General features: G+C 34.8%; 1 protein-coding gene across 11 annotated transcripts in view; it reads left to right on the top strand.

The window, feature by feature from the left end:
- The window catches only part of CCDC88A (coiled-coil and HOOK domain protein 88A), a 195,923-nt gene that overhangs the window by 167,417 nt on the left and 13,840 nt on the right, over positions 1 to 14,666 (top strand). For all 11 annotated transcript variants that reach the window (XM_027131699.1, XM_027131700.1, XM_027131697.1 and 8 more), the window contains 6 exons: positions 57 to 334; positions 566 to 709; positions 3,593 to 3,779; positions 7,976 to 8,121; positions 11,209 to 11,301; positions 11,426 to 11,640. In XM_027131699.1, the coding sequence (XP_026987500.1) occupies positions 57 to 334; positions 566 to 709; positions 3,593 to 3,779; positions 7,976 to 8,121; positions 11,209 to 11,301; positions 11,426 to 11,640 (1,063 nt within the window). The remainder of the gene's footprint in view (positions 1 to 56; positions 335 to 565; positions 710 to 3,592; positions 3,780 to 7,975; positions 8,122 to 11,208; positions 11,302 to 11,425; positions 11,641 to 14,666) is intronic.

Here is a 14,666-nt window from a genome sequence, read left to right as displayed (position 1 = left end):
AAAAAGAACATTATAAGCTATTTTTCTTGTGTCTAATACAGTATGCATTCTTGTAGGTTGAAAATTCCACTCTTAATTCCCAAAGTACCTCACTTATGAACCAGAATGCACAACTCCTAATCCAGCAGTCTTCCTTAGAAAATGAAAATGAATCTGTGATCAAAGAGCGAGAAGACCTGAAATCTCTCTATGATTCTCTGATCAAAGATCATGAAAAGCTGGAACTTCTGCATGAACGACAGGCTTCAGAGTATGAGTCTCTCATTGCTAAACATGGAACTCTAAAGTCTGCCCACAAAAATCTTGAGGTGGAACATAAAGACCTTGAAGATCGGTAATTTATTATCTTTTCTTGTGCTGTTAACTTAAAACCAATTTTCACTGGGTAATATAATAAATTGTATATGTTAAACAGGTCTGAGATAATTTATGTAGGACATATATATAAATTTACATGTTTTATGTGATACATATTAATAAATTACTATTGTTTCCTTTATTTCTAAAATGTTTTCTTTTTTTCTAAGGAAATATTATAAACCAAATACATAACTTTTTTTTCCAGTTACAATCAGTTACTAAAACAGAAAGGACAATTGGAAGATTTGGAAAAAACACTGAAGGTAGAACAGGAAAAAATGCTGCTTAAAAACAAAAACCATGAAACTGTAGCTGCAGAATACAAGAAACTTTGTGGTGAAAATGATAGGTAATAAATATTTATATATTTTAGTTTTGTATTATTCATTATATCCAACGTGTATATTGCCCCTTTGTAGTACCATCCATAACTTAGAATTTTTAAAAAAGACCCCAGAGCAATAAGTAAATTACCCACCAAAATCATGTAGCTAGTTATAGAATGACAGACGAAAACCTGGATCTTCTGCTTTCTCTCGTTGTTTCTCTCTTGATTTATTCAACTAATTATGTTTTTAAGCCACATTATATAACAAAATTTCCATGTATGTCGATAGAATTTACATACTTTATTGAGACAGAATGTAATGAAACCTGACTCTTTATGTCTTTCTCTTTCTGCTAGTCTGGTATCCTGATTCTTGTCTTTGAAGGTGCTAAAAGTGAGCAGCTTTATCATTTTCTAGCTCATTGTTTGTACTTTTAGTTTTAACTGTCTTAGGTTTTAATGGTCTCATATTGCCATGGGGCAATTATTTTTTAATTTGAAGCCTTGGGAAAATCAAAACTTGTCAACTGGTGATCACCCTACTTCATAAGAGTACATTTTCAAAAAATTTTTGGAAGCCTTTGAAAAATTTAGACAGCCTAAACATTTGTACTGCTTTTACATTGCCGTAGCAGAAGTGCTGAAAGACAGCACACAAAATTCAGTGGGGATCATTCATTGAGTATTTGTCCTATTACGGATTTAATGCAATCTATTTTTAGAATTAAACATCTATTTCTTTTCCTTTATTAAAAAAATCCCTAGGCTTCTAGAGCCATTTTCATTTTCATACTTAGTAGTTTTTAATTTAGGAATTTTTACAACTAGAAATTCTGTACTGATGGATTTGAACTTTAACAAGCTCAACACCAAGCTAGAATCAAGGAACATATATTTGTACAGTATAAACAACAGAAGACCAAATTATGACAAGTTATAGGATACAAGGACATATTACATACATAACATTGGGGAATGCATTTAGTCTGGAAGTCCCATCTTCAACCTAACCTTTCTTCCTTGTTGGGATTCACACCAAACTGGGACAGTTTGTGAACTTGAGTAGACCTTCCAGAAATCTGTTTTGCATACATTAATGAAGAGTCTCCAGAAAGAATTCAGCCTAAATGATAAGAAGAAATTGAGCATGACAAACTTGAACCAGAAGATTATGCAGGCTTGGAAGGGAAGAGTGGTCCTGAGTAGAGTATTTTCTGTCTCTCAGTGCTGTTCTTGCCCAGCTTTTATGCACTCATGCCTGTGTTCTAAGGGAAGAAAAGGCTTTAAGTAAAACCTGAAAGAGCTCTTTTACAAATAAAAGATATTTGTGAAGACTTAATCTAAAGAACAGTAGTTTATCCATTTCTCTAAATAGCGTAAGTTTTAATCTTCGATGATGCCAAACCAAGAAAGTTGGTGGACTAGGTTGTCTTGGTCTCTTTAGAATTATGTTCACTGAATTTTATTTTGGTGTTAACGTTCTCAGCTTTGAGGGACAATGTAAAAAAACTCTCTTAAAGAGGTTATTTTAGTATTTGCCAGTGAGATGATATTGAGGACATTGTTTATTCTACCTCTTTATATCCCCTCCTGCCATGAAGCATTATGTAGCTGTCTATATGCCTCAGTGAGGTTTGCCCAGCTGTTACACACATGGCGTGCATTCATACATGGATTCAACCTATTAATGGAGTGTTTATTGTATGTTTCTGGTCTTGCCATTTTACTTTTTTACCAAGTCATGATTTTTTAAAATGTATTATTTTATTATTTATAATTCTTATAAGCGTACTCAAATTGTTTGGAAAATGAGTTGAATTAAATTATTAGATGTTCTGAGCAAGTATCATCCTGAGCAAAAGTTTATTTTGTTTGGCTCCCTCCGCCTTTTGTGGGTTCCTGATCTTAATTCCTTCCATAAGATGAAGGTTAGTAAACTACAGCTAGCTTAGCAAGCCACATCCAGCCTGCAGCCTGTTTTGGTACAACCCCAAACAAAGAACCGTTTTTACATCTTAAAACGTTGTGGTGGGGGACAAAAAAGAAGAGCATGCTGTAGATTGCATGCGACCCACAAAGCCTAAGGTATTTATTACTCTCTGGTCCTTTATAGAAAGAATTTGCTGATCTCCCTCCTAGAGGTCAGTGGACCTTGTTCTAAAGGTATAATAGTGGAAAGGAACAGAAAAGGCTATACTGTGATTTTTACAAAAAAATCCAAAATTTATCATGAATAATTGAGGACTGCATAAATATGAACAATTTGCCACAACTGCAGAAATCTCAATAACTAATTTTTTTTTTTTTTTGCGGTACGCGGACCTCTCACTGTTGTGGCCTCTCGCGTTGCGGAGCACAGGCTCCGGACGCGCAGGCTCAGCGGCCATGGCTCACGGGCCCAGCCGCTCCACGGCATGTGGGATCTTCCCGGACCAGGGCACAAACCCGTGTCCCCCGCATCGGCAGGCAGACTCTCAACCACTGCGCCACCAGGGAAGCCCTCAATAACTAAAATTTTGATTGAAGTTTGTATATCTCAGTTATCTGGCAACAGATTGATAGATTACCATGTCTCATACTGGATTGATTAATTTGCTCGATCTGATTTTTCTTTATTTTTCATGCTGAATTGTAGAATCTTTGAATTCTCTAGGTTAATCAAAACTGGATTGGTTATTTTCTCTTTTGTCCTTTAAATATTTTTCAATTAATACTTAAAAGTTTTAAAGTATAGTTTTTACAGACTAGAAACTGATTCTTGATCAGTTTAATCACTGGCAAGAGAATCTTTTATATTCTTTAAGTATGTCTGAATGTGATTTACAGCATTTTCACACTGTGTAAATTATAATGAAATCTATTAAGAGAATCTAACTCTATTTATATCATGATTTCTAATTATAGGTTGAATCATACATATAATCAGCTTTTAAAAGAGACTGAAGTTTTACAAACTGACCATAAAAACTTGAAAAGTCTTCTAAATAGTTCCAGACTGGAACAAACAAGATTAGAAGCTGAATTTTCAAAGTTAAAGGAACAATACCAACAACTGGACATCACATCCACCAAGCTAAATAACCAGTGTGAGGTGAGCTTAATAAGTTTAATTGCTGTTTCCTTCTCTTTAGGTATCAAGACTTGCCTAAAAAGTAAACAATCATATTATAATAATGATAATAGCAGTATATGTTTAGTGGGGTATTTCCAAAAGAATTGGTCAGGGATAATTGAAATTCACAAATCATTCAGAAAAACTTCCTTCTTCCTTTATCATTAATTTCAACAATTTTTATTATTAGTTTAAACTTATATGTTCAGCTACTTTGAAAAATTAACCCTTGTTTAATGAAAAAATGTTTACTGACCACCTGGCATGTATTAGTAAACCAAAAAGGTAAAAATCTCATTCCTTGTGGAGCTTATATTCTGGTGGAAGGAAGCAGACAATAAACGTAATAAGTAAGTGAAATATATAGTATTTCATTGTTTCATTACATATGGCTGTGTAACAATTTACCCCAAAACATGGTGGTATAAAACAGCCATTTTTTATGCTCACATATTCTGTGGGTCAGAATTTGGACAGGGACAGTAGGGCCAGTTTGTCTCTGCTCCACTTGCATCTGGGCCCTCAGTTGGAAGATTGAAAGGCTGAGTGCATGTTTGGTGTTGATGCTGGCTATCGGCTAGAAGCATCAGTTTCCTCTTCACGTGATCTCTCCCCGTGGACTGGTTTGGGCTTTCTCACAACGTGGTGAGAACCAGACAGAAGCTATCTCTATGTTAATGATCAAGCCTCAGAAGTCATGCAGCATCATTTCCCCTGCATTCTATTCACCGAGGCAGTCAAAGTCCCATCCAGGTTCAAGGGAAAGAGAAATAGACTCAGCCTCTTGATGGTGAATGGCAAGATTCCGGAAGAGCATATGGACTGGAAATACTGCTGTAACCATTTTGAAGATTAGTCTGCAACATATGGTATGTTACAAGATGATAAGTTATGTGCAAGTAAAAATGGAGTAGGGTAAAGGGGGATAAGGACCCCCAAAGTGGATGAGGGAGTATAGATTGAAATTTTAACTAGGCCTCCCTGAACACAGATTTGAAGATTCATGTATTATTATGTGGATATCTGGGGAAAGAACATTCCAGGCAAACAGCCCACACAGTGAACCTAGGTCAGGGGAATACTGGTATGTTTGAGGAATACTCAAGGAAGCTAGTGTGGCTGGAGTGGAATGAGCAAAGTGGGGAGAGTAGTAGGAGATGAGCTCAGAGATATGCCTGGGCCAGATATGTTGCCTTTATAGGCCATTGTAAAACACTTTTCTGAGTAAAACAGGGGAGGCATGGGAGAGTTTTGAACAGAAGTGACATCTGCCTTATGTGTACAGTTCTACTCTTAACATAATTCCATGCCTCTTCCCATGATTGTTTGATAAAGTGATAAACGTTTTGAAATAGAAAAAGGATATTGAAAGCCTTAAATAATTCTTAAATTTTATGATTGGTCCCTAAATTGTTAAAGCTTGAGTATAGCTTAACATCTGAATTTCTTGGAACTTTTAGGAAACCAGCACTTAAGCAAACCCTTAAATGGAATTAGTAATAGACTGCATCAGAAAAGTAATACTTAAAAGCTTTTTGTCTAAAATCACAAACTAATAGAAAAATTAGTTTGAAATCATACATATTTAATTACCCAAAAGAGTTCAGAAATTATAGAACATTCATTCTGCCTGTGATTTATAAAAGTTTAAATAAAATATAATTGGGGTAATACACTTACAGAGGAACATGACGTACAGTGAAGAACATGACAAAATCAACTTCCCCAGAAACAATAAAATTGGACAGAACTATCAAAAACAACCATTTTAGGGCTCTGGAACTCAAGCAAAGACATACAAAAAATTGAGAAGAATTTGTTAAAGAAAAACTACTCAGCTTGGGGTAGGAGGTTGTTTGAGGCATTTTATCATGTGACTTCTCCCGTTCTTAGTCCCTTCCTCCCTTTTCTCCATACCTGGTAGTTCAGGCAAGGGGCAAGCCTTGAAAACCAACCACTTTGCTACTGGAGGGGACTGGCTTGATTTCAGCAGAGAACAGGAGAGTTCCACACCCAGGAGGGCTGTCAAAGGTCAACTCTCAGATAGCCTGAGGTTGGAATGTTAGATGTGGCAAGTCACGGACCAGGAAACTACTCAGAAATTTAACGTGGAGATCCAAGGAATGAGACAGCTAGCCATAATTTGTCTTGATAAGGTCCTACATGTCACTGGTGGTCTAGAAGACTGCTCAGGAGAGATCAGAAAGGGCCCTAACTACCTTATCCCTGGCTGAGTGTCCCAACTTGAGTCAAATGCTAACCCTTGGGTAGGGGCTAAGTCATATAATAACATGATTTGGAGGGAGTGGAAAAATGAATCCATAGTGTCGGAGGTTCGTATAGTAGTTAATCTTTGTGGGAAGGGGTGGTAATTGGAAGAGACCACAACAAGTGTTTCTGGAATACAATTAATGTGCTGTTTCTTGATCTGGGTGCTGCTTCACACGAGTTCATTTTGTGATAATTCATTGAGCTGTATATACACTTAAAATTTGTTCTCTTTTCTGTATATATGTTTTATCAGTTGTCTACTGATGCAGTAATGCTGTATAAGAACCATAGAACCTCAGTGGTAAGGGACAGTAAACATTTATTTTTGCTCGTGAGTCTGGGTTAGTTGAGCAGATGTGCTAATCTGCATTGATGTGTGTACTAAGATCAGTTGATCTTGGTAGGGCTTGCTCCTGTATCTGCAGTTAGCTGGCACGTACCCTGAGAGCTGGCTGGTCTAAGGTGGCCCCAGCTGGTGTAACTTGTCTGTGCCATGCGGTCTCTCATCCTCCAACAGGATTCCAAGAGACTGAAGGGAAGCACATAAGCCTCTTGAGGCCTAGGCTTGGAACTATCACACCATCACTTCTGCCTCCTTCCCTTGGCCAGAGGCATTCCAAATTCAAGAAGAGGGGAAGTAGATTCCACTTCTTGATAGGAAAAGTGAGAAGTCACAGCACAAGAGGGTACAGGGAGGAGCACTGCATTCAATTTTGCAGTGAATCTACCACATATGTTGTATTTCAGTTTAACAACATATAGATAAATAAAACAAATATAGCACAGTATTGACAGTTGTTAGATCTAGATGGCTGTTTATGGGTATTCATAGTATACTTTCTGCTTTTTCTTTTTTTTTCTTGCTTTTTTTCCCTACGTTTAAAAAATATATTCTACAAGTGACACTAAATTTTGACAATCACTACTTTGGTCTCTCTGACTTCTACTGAAACCTCTGGCCTAACTAAGGCATATTTCTAATTTCTATTGACTACAGAGAAGAAGCAGCTCAATCATGCTGGCAGCCTAACTACTAGTAATAATCAGTAGTAATACCACCCATTTATTTATTTATTTATTTACTTACTTACTTATTTTTGCGGTACACGGGCCTCTCACTGTTGTGACCTCTCCCATTGTGGAGCACAGGCTCCGGATGCACAGGCTCAGCGGCCATGGCTCACGGGCCCAGCCGCTCCGCGGCATGTGGGATCTTCCCGGACCGGGGCACAAACCCGTGTCCCCTGCATCGGCAGGCAGACTGTCAACCACTGCGCCACCAGGGAAGCCCCCACCCATTTATTGATACTAGATTACATGACTCCCTTGGATCAAGCCATAAAAATTATACACAAACTGTTAAGGTTTCTTGAAAACAGTGGTTGGGGGAAGAATGAGGTATATTAAGTACCTACTGTGTGCCATAGGCATGACACCACGTACTTTACATATATTATTTAATCCTTGCAACAGTCTTGGGGGATGGGAGTTGTTATCCTCAATTTATAGGTGGGGTCATTAAGGCTCAGAGAGTTACTAATTTGTTCAGCATTTTATAGCTACTTAAATGGAAGGCCAGAGATAGGAATCTAGCTTTGGACTCTAAGTCAAACAGCTGTAAAGAAAGCAGTGTTTGTTTTTGGAACTAGATAATTTATTATATGTTAAACCCAGTGTTTGTGAGAATTAAGAAAACATATGTGTCCAGCACATAACCCAGTACTTCAGCTGTCATTATTACTAAAATAATCACTCATGTTCTAATCAGAGTACAACTATCTGATTGTTCAAATAGCAGAAGACTTAAATCTTTGTGAAGTACTTATATTTTTCAGATGTTTTGGGGGATTTATGTTAAATATAAATGTTGATATTTTTAAAAATAAATGTTTGTGTTTAAACAGTTGCTAAGCCAACTTAAAGGAAATTTAGAAGAGGAAAATCGACATCTACTAGATCAAATTCAGACATTAATGCTACAGAACAGAACACTATTGGAGCAGAATATGGAAAGCAAGGATCTTTTTCATGTTGAACAAAGACAGTACATGTAGGTACCAAATAATCTTGCACTCTGAAATATTACTCATGATTTTATCATTGCCATACCTGATGGCAGAGGAAATGCAATGCTAATTTTTCTTGATTTTCAACATTATTATTTCGATATATATTTTTTTAATGTTTATGTTCTGGGCTAATAACCAGAAAAACTAACATAAAAACACATGGATCCTACTCTTAATGAACTATTAATATAAAGCAAGAAATACAAATAAATTCTGTAATGGAGGTGTGTATAGGAAACCATAGAAATACAGCAAATATAAGGGAAGGAATACCTTAGTCTGCAAGAGAAGGTGGACTTTCTAAAGATGATTGCTTGAGCTGAGACTTAAAGGTTCAGTAGGAGTTTGCCTAAGGAGGCATACCAGCCAAGAGAGCAGCAAATGCAGAAACAGGAGGTGTGATGAAAGTATATTATTACTGTGGTATAGGATCTAAAAATTAACTGTTCTTGCTGGAACAAAATTGAGGAAGGAGGAGTAGCAGAGAAGTGGCTAAACACTCAGGAGCCACTTGACAAAGGTTTTCTTTGCCGTACAAAAGACTTGCTGAAAAATTTGATCGGGGAGTAATGTGATCAGATTTGTGCTTTTTGTTTGTTTGATTGATTGATTGTTTGTTTAAACCACTGATGACATTAGAGTGTAGATTGGAGGTTCTAAGAATAGAGACAAGGACTAAGTTTTAAGAAGGCTGTTGCAATAATCTAATGAAAAATAATTCATAAGCAGTGGTAGTTGAGATCAAATATCAATACAAGAGAGATGTGAAAGATAGAATTGACAGAGCTTAATTATTGGTAAGTTGTTTCTCTGTTGAGAGTGTAGGAATCTGGTAAAATCAGAGATTTTGGCCAGGTTAGCTCAGTGGATAGTCTTTGTAATACACCATGATTCACCTTTACTAAATTCTTCTCTTCCTCTTGTTCCCTAAATGAGAAGCACCATAGTATAATAGAAATAGCACAGATGTTGAAATCAGACAGCTCCTAATTCAAATCCTAATTCTTCTCATTACTAGTTATGTGACTATAGACGAGTTACTTCATTTCGTTGATCATTGGTTTCTTTTTCTCTAAAATAGAGATATAACACCTACTTCCAGCATTATCCTAAGGCATAAATGAAATAATATGTGACTTTCAGACTTAACGTATATAATGGTGAGCTTCAGGGCACATTTGAAACCAGGATACACCATACATTTTTTTAAGTGGCAATTTTATTACAAAATTTGGGGAAAGAACATTATTTTTATATTAATACACAGGTATACCAAGGAGCAAAAGGTAGAGTTTGTGTGAACTTTTAAGGTAAATGTAAATTTCAAAGAAATTTCACATTTGTGGCTGGCCACTTTGGATCTTTAATCCTTTTGGCAGCATGTATGCCTTTACTCTCTGCCATAAGGGGTATTTTAGCTTAAGAAGCAGTGAGTGTATCTAAAATTTTAGCATTTAAGTTTCCTGTCCCTTAAGCAGAGGTATTATCCAACACTTTATCTTCTTAATATTATGACCTTTGGTGAATAATCCATTTCTAAGGTTTCAGTGATCGTATGTATACAGTTGACTTATAAATATTAGTACCTATTCTGACTTTTTGAATTTAAAATATCATCTTACATGTCAGACAGTTCTACCTGAATGCCTCTGTCACATCGTCCTAGTAGGAGTGACAGTGAATAAGTAGTACTGAGAATTTGGAGTTCCTGATGATATTTCAGCAGGTAAAAGGAGAAAAGAACTGGGAGGTATAGGCTGTGTGCTATTTGAGCTGTGGTATAACTAATGGCAACATCTATTCACAAAGTTCTTCTTCCATATAAACTCTCAAATCATTTCCTTCTATTTCGCACTACCCTAATTCTTCCCTCCCACTCAATTAGGCTACCCCCATTAGCATCCTGAATGCTTTCTTTACCTCCATCCTTTCTGATTATATCCTCTTCCATCACTGAGTTAAGGTATGTAAAGCATAGATTTTATAATGTCACATTGTAGTGAAACCTTCAATACTTCTGATTTTCTGTTAAGCTAAATCTAAACGTGAAACTCCCTCACTCCTTATTCTCAGCTCAGCTGTTTAATTTAGCATTTTTTATTTTTTGTGTCAGTCTATCTGATATGGCCTTTTTCTTCATGAGGCTTTCCTTGGTCATCCAAGATGGAAATATTTTCCCTTTTATAAGTTCCTTTGGTACTTCCATGGTACTTTTATTTTGTCATGACTACTATTTTGGATTATAACAGTCATTTGTGTATGTATCTTCTCTCTCCTACTGTACTATAAGCAGACCTGGGCAACTTACTATTCATCTTTATATACACCTCATGGCTCATGCCTTCCTCACTGTGAATGATCGCTAAATATTTGTTTAATAAATAGTATTCTTTGGCATCACAGTTTTCTTAGAGAGATCATTTTACTTTCATTTCCCTATATAATATATACTGTGAAGAACATAAAAATGAAACTAAGATGTGGTGAAGCTAGTGTATTCATGCATTCCTGGAGGCAGGAAATAATTCTCTACTAGTAAATTAAGGCTAAATAATTCTGCCATAAAGGAAAAAAATCTGTTTGCATGAAGATGTCATTGTAGGATTATTTATTGTATTTGTAACTGTTAAGCAAGCTATCCAACATTTTAATTTTTTGCCTATATAAATTATGATAAATCACCCATCATACCAAAAATGATTTGATATACTAAAGATCCAGAAATAGGGGAATAGTCAGTGTTGATATAATGTTGTTTAATAGCTGTAAAAAGATGTTGAGAGAATTCTTTTGTCATGATGATATTGTAATATGGAAGATTTTCTTCAAACAAAAATCCTATTGAAGAATTGAAACTTTAAGTCCTATGTCCTTTTATTTAAGTAAGTCGTAAATTTAAAGAAAATGAGAAACTTAGAAAAATTCCATTGTTACTACCTATTAAATTCTTAGTTGTCAACTGTGGTATCTGTATTTCTTTATGTTCTGGGGAGAAGTTAGATCATAGTCCCCAAATAATACCATTCATAACTGTACAAAATATGATGCATGTCCTTTTATTTTTATAGTGATAAGTTAAATGAATTAAGACGACAGAAGGAGAAATTAGAAGAGAAAATTATGGATCAATACAAATTTTATGACCCATCTCCTCCTAGAAGGTACTATTAACGAGGTTTATTTTCATTTTTATTAAAAAAAAAAAAAAACAGAAGCTTCTGATTTTGAGAGGGACTCATATGTTGAATGTTAGACTGATAAGAATTTTTTTAAATTATTTTTTAGGAGAGGCAACTGGATTACTCTAAAAATGAGAAAACTGATAAAGTCTAAGAAAGACATTAATCGGGAGCGTCAGAAATCACTAACATTAACACCAACCCGCTCAGATTCCAGTGAAGGATTTCTTCAGCTCCCCCATCAAGATAGTCAAGACAGTTCTTCAGTAGGTTCAAACTCTTTAGAAGATGGCCAAACTCTGGGGACCAAGAAAAGCAGCAGTGAGTGCTTAAACTCTTTAAACATTTGTGATCTCTAGTACTGATTTAGAATCCTTACTGAAGATTTCTTTTAAATAGCTTCCACAGTCCTTTGGGATAATAGTCTGATGAATGTGTTTCTTTTTAACTCCATATCATTTTAAAATTCATTGCCTACTGCAATACTGCATAACCACATGATTTTCTATATTGTGTATTTAGAGAAATACCATACACAGAGATACCATCATTTGGCCAGGGAGGTAAAATAGTACAGAAAGACCAGTGAAATGAGAGCCAGAATACCTCTGCCACTTGCTAGTCCTGTTAACATGGGCAAGCCTTTTACCTTTGTGTCATACTTCACAGGGCAATTTTGAGGAGCAACCGAGAAATATTTATAAGAGCTCATTTTCAAAAAAAAAAAAAAGAGCTCATTTTCAAAATTATTTATAACTTAATAATAAGGTTTTTTATAATGACGTCTCATTCATACTTTGATGCTGTCAAATTGGAGAAAAGTTACATTGTGGGGAAGCAAAGAAAAGTCGCTATGAATTTGAAGAGAATGTTATTCAATGATTTAGAAATAGTTTAAGGTTATAAAAGTTATTGAGGGATTGTTTGGTAAAGGTTCAATGAAAATAAAATAGAGATATAAGTTTGTGCATAAACTTGCGATTTAACTTTTTAAATTAAAATGTAGAAGTATAATATCATAACGTGCCCTATACAATTAATACTCTCTTGATTTCATTATTAGTGCACTTTGCTAAACATCAAGAGCAAAGTAAAAGCCTAAAAAAGTGTATTTTAAGAGAAAGAAAAGAATCCAGTGGTAGGCCCTTTGAAGATATACAAGAATTTGACTACTAGCAATGTTCTTATAAAATATGTAAACAGGATACTATGAAGCCACTCACACTATAACCAGAATCACTAAATTTAAAAGTATATGTATGTATATATGTTTACACATATATAAACATATATACATATAGTAAACTATATATGTGTGTATGTGTATGTGTGTGTATATATATATATATATATATGAATTTCAGTACTATTCTTCTGAAGTATAGTATAGGCAAAAACAGCTACTACTTCCCCCAGGGGTAGACTCTCCATATGGGCAGCTCTCAAAACACTCAAAAAACTATATAGATGTTGTTTTGTCCTCAGGGGAATTATCTCTGAAAAAACAGTATTTTAGAGCGTAGGAAATTAGACATTCATTATAGGCTATATTTCAGAATGCAACTATAGCACCCTATAAACTAGAATCCACAAGTAAGCAACAAAAAATCATACACATACCTGAGTACATATTCATATATACATACATACATATGTACAAGTGTGTGTGTATAAGAAAGTGGTTTAATTCTGTATATCCATATAAGATTAGTCTTGTCAGCCAAATCTACATGAAACCTGTGAGTATGGTAGAGAGATCATCAAGTTTTCCTTAAAAAGGTGCCAGATGATTCAATTTTATCTGCTACCTTTGAATATAAAATATCTTAGATCATATTTAATGAGAAATGGTCATGGGTATACTTAATTTTTTTAATTAAAGGAAGATATTTCAATTCTGATATGAAAATATACAAAAGAAAGGCACAGTCTTTTTTGAGGTAAGCTTGTTTGTTTCAAATATAAATCTGTCATTCCTTCATACTCTCTGCTGAAACATCCAGAGTAAGAATCAGAAGGAAGTAATATTCTCCTTTCCAGCAGTTGTTCAGTTTTAGAATTTTAAAAATAAACGCAAAACCCAACCATTCTAATGTTCCCTTAATTTCAATATAGTTTGGGAAGAGAACATTGTATATCTTGCAAACTAATTGCCATAAGAAGGACCACATTCCACCACTGGCAAATTTAAAACTGCTTTTATCCTGTCCCTTTTGGATGAGTGCCTGTCAGTAAAGCAGTCTATGGAAAACAGTTGAAAACAGGAAAAGAAAGTATCTAAACAAGACAGTGTGTGCATGCTGCAACCACTCAGCTTTGTTTTAGCTAAGTGTCCATTTTTACATTGCTTTCAGTTCATTTCTTTTTAATCATTGAAAACAGCTGTGTTTACCAAGCTAGAAATGAAATAAAAGCTTAAATGAATCATGACTATTCTTAATAGCCATCAAATAAATAAGTTAAAAAGCTGTATGTCCTTGCATTCTCCTTAATGAGTGATACTCGTCAGTTTGTCAGAAGAGCTTTTTATTATTTATAAGATGATAGCAAACCCTGAGAAACAGCATAGTTATTAAGGCTGTGTACAGTATGCTTTTAAATCTTGATGTGAGTTTTTCCCCTAGCTCTTAAATTGCAGTTCCAAAAAGGTGTAACAGTTTTTCGTATTAAAATCTTCTTAAAGTGTAGCTTAAGAATGTTAGTGACTCTAGTGAACATTTTAATTTTTATGTTAACAACTCCTACTGTAGTATAACCCTAATTTTCCTTCATATAATTTTCCTGCATAGTGCTACCTTTGATTTTTTTTAATAACCCTAAAAGCCCTTTAAAATATCTAAAAATGTTATAAATATTTTTCTGTCATTTTTGCTTGCTTTAGGTTACCTCTTTATCTTTTAGGCTTATCAAAGCTTAAAAGCTACTATCAAAATACTGTTTTTTCTTTCTCGCAGCCAACCTTTTGCAAAATGAAATTAATATAATTGTCATCTCTTGAAAGACTTCTCTTAGAAGAGTATATATTTCTGTGGTGCTGCTAAATAATGCACCAGAATTCAGTTTAAACCAAGAAGTAATTCCCTATTTTCTTTTTTAAAGTTTAAGGAAATAACGAAAGTTTTTTTAAGTTTCTTTAGATTATTTTAAATATCCCCTAGTTTTTGTTGAGGCATTTTACTAATGCCTGTACTAAAAATGTACAGGATGTACATTTTTCTGAATTACTTTTTTTTCAAAATAAAATCTTACAATTTAAAAAGTTAAAGAAAGCCTGAAAGCCTTCTACATTTTCATCATGTGTACTCTGTGATCCACCAATAATGGCCCTAATAATAAAGGTGTATCTT

The sequence above is a fragment of the Aethalodelphis obliquidens genome, unplaced genomic scaffold (assembly GCF_003676395.1).
Source record: "Aethalodelphis obliquidens isolate GAN/ISIS:26980383/991018 unplaced genomic scaffold, ASM367639v1 scaffold40, whole genome shotgun sequence".
In the NCBI taxonomy this organism is placed as follows: Eukaryota; Metazoa; Chordata; class Mammalia; order Artiodactyla; family Delphinidae; genus Aethalodelphis; species Aethalodelphis obliquidens.
This window is presented reverse-complemented; position numbering and strand designations above follow the sequence as displayed.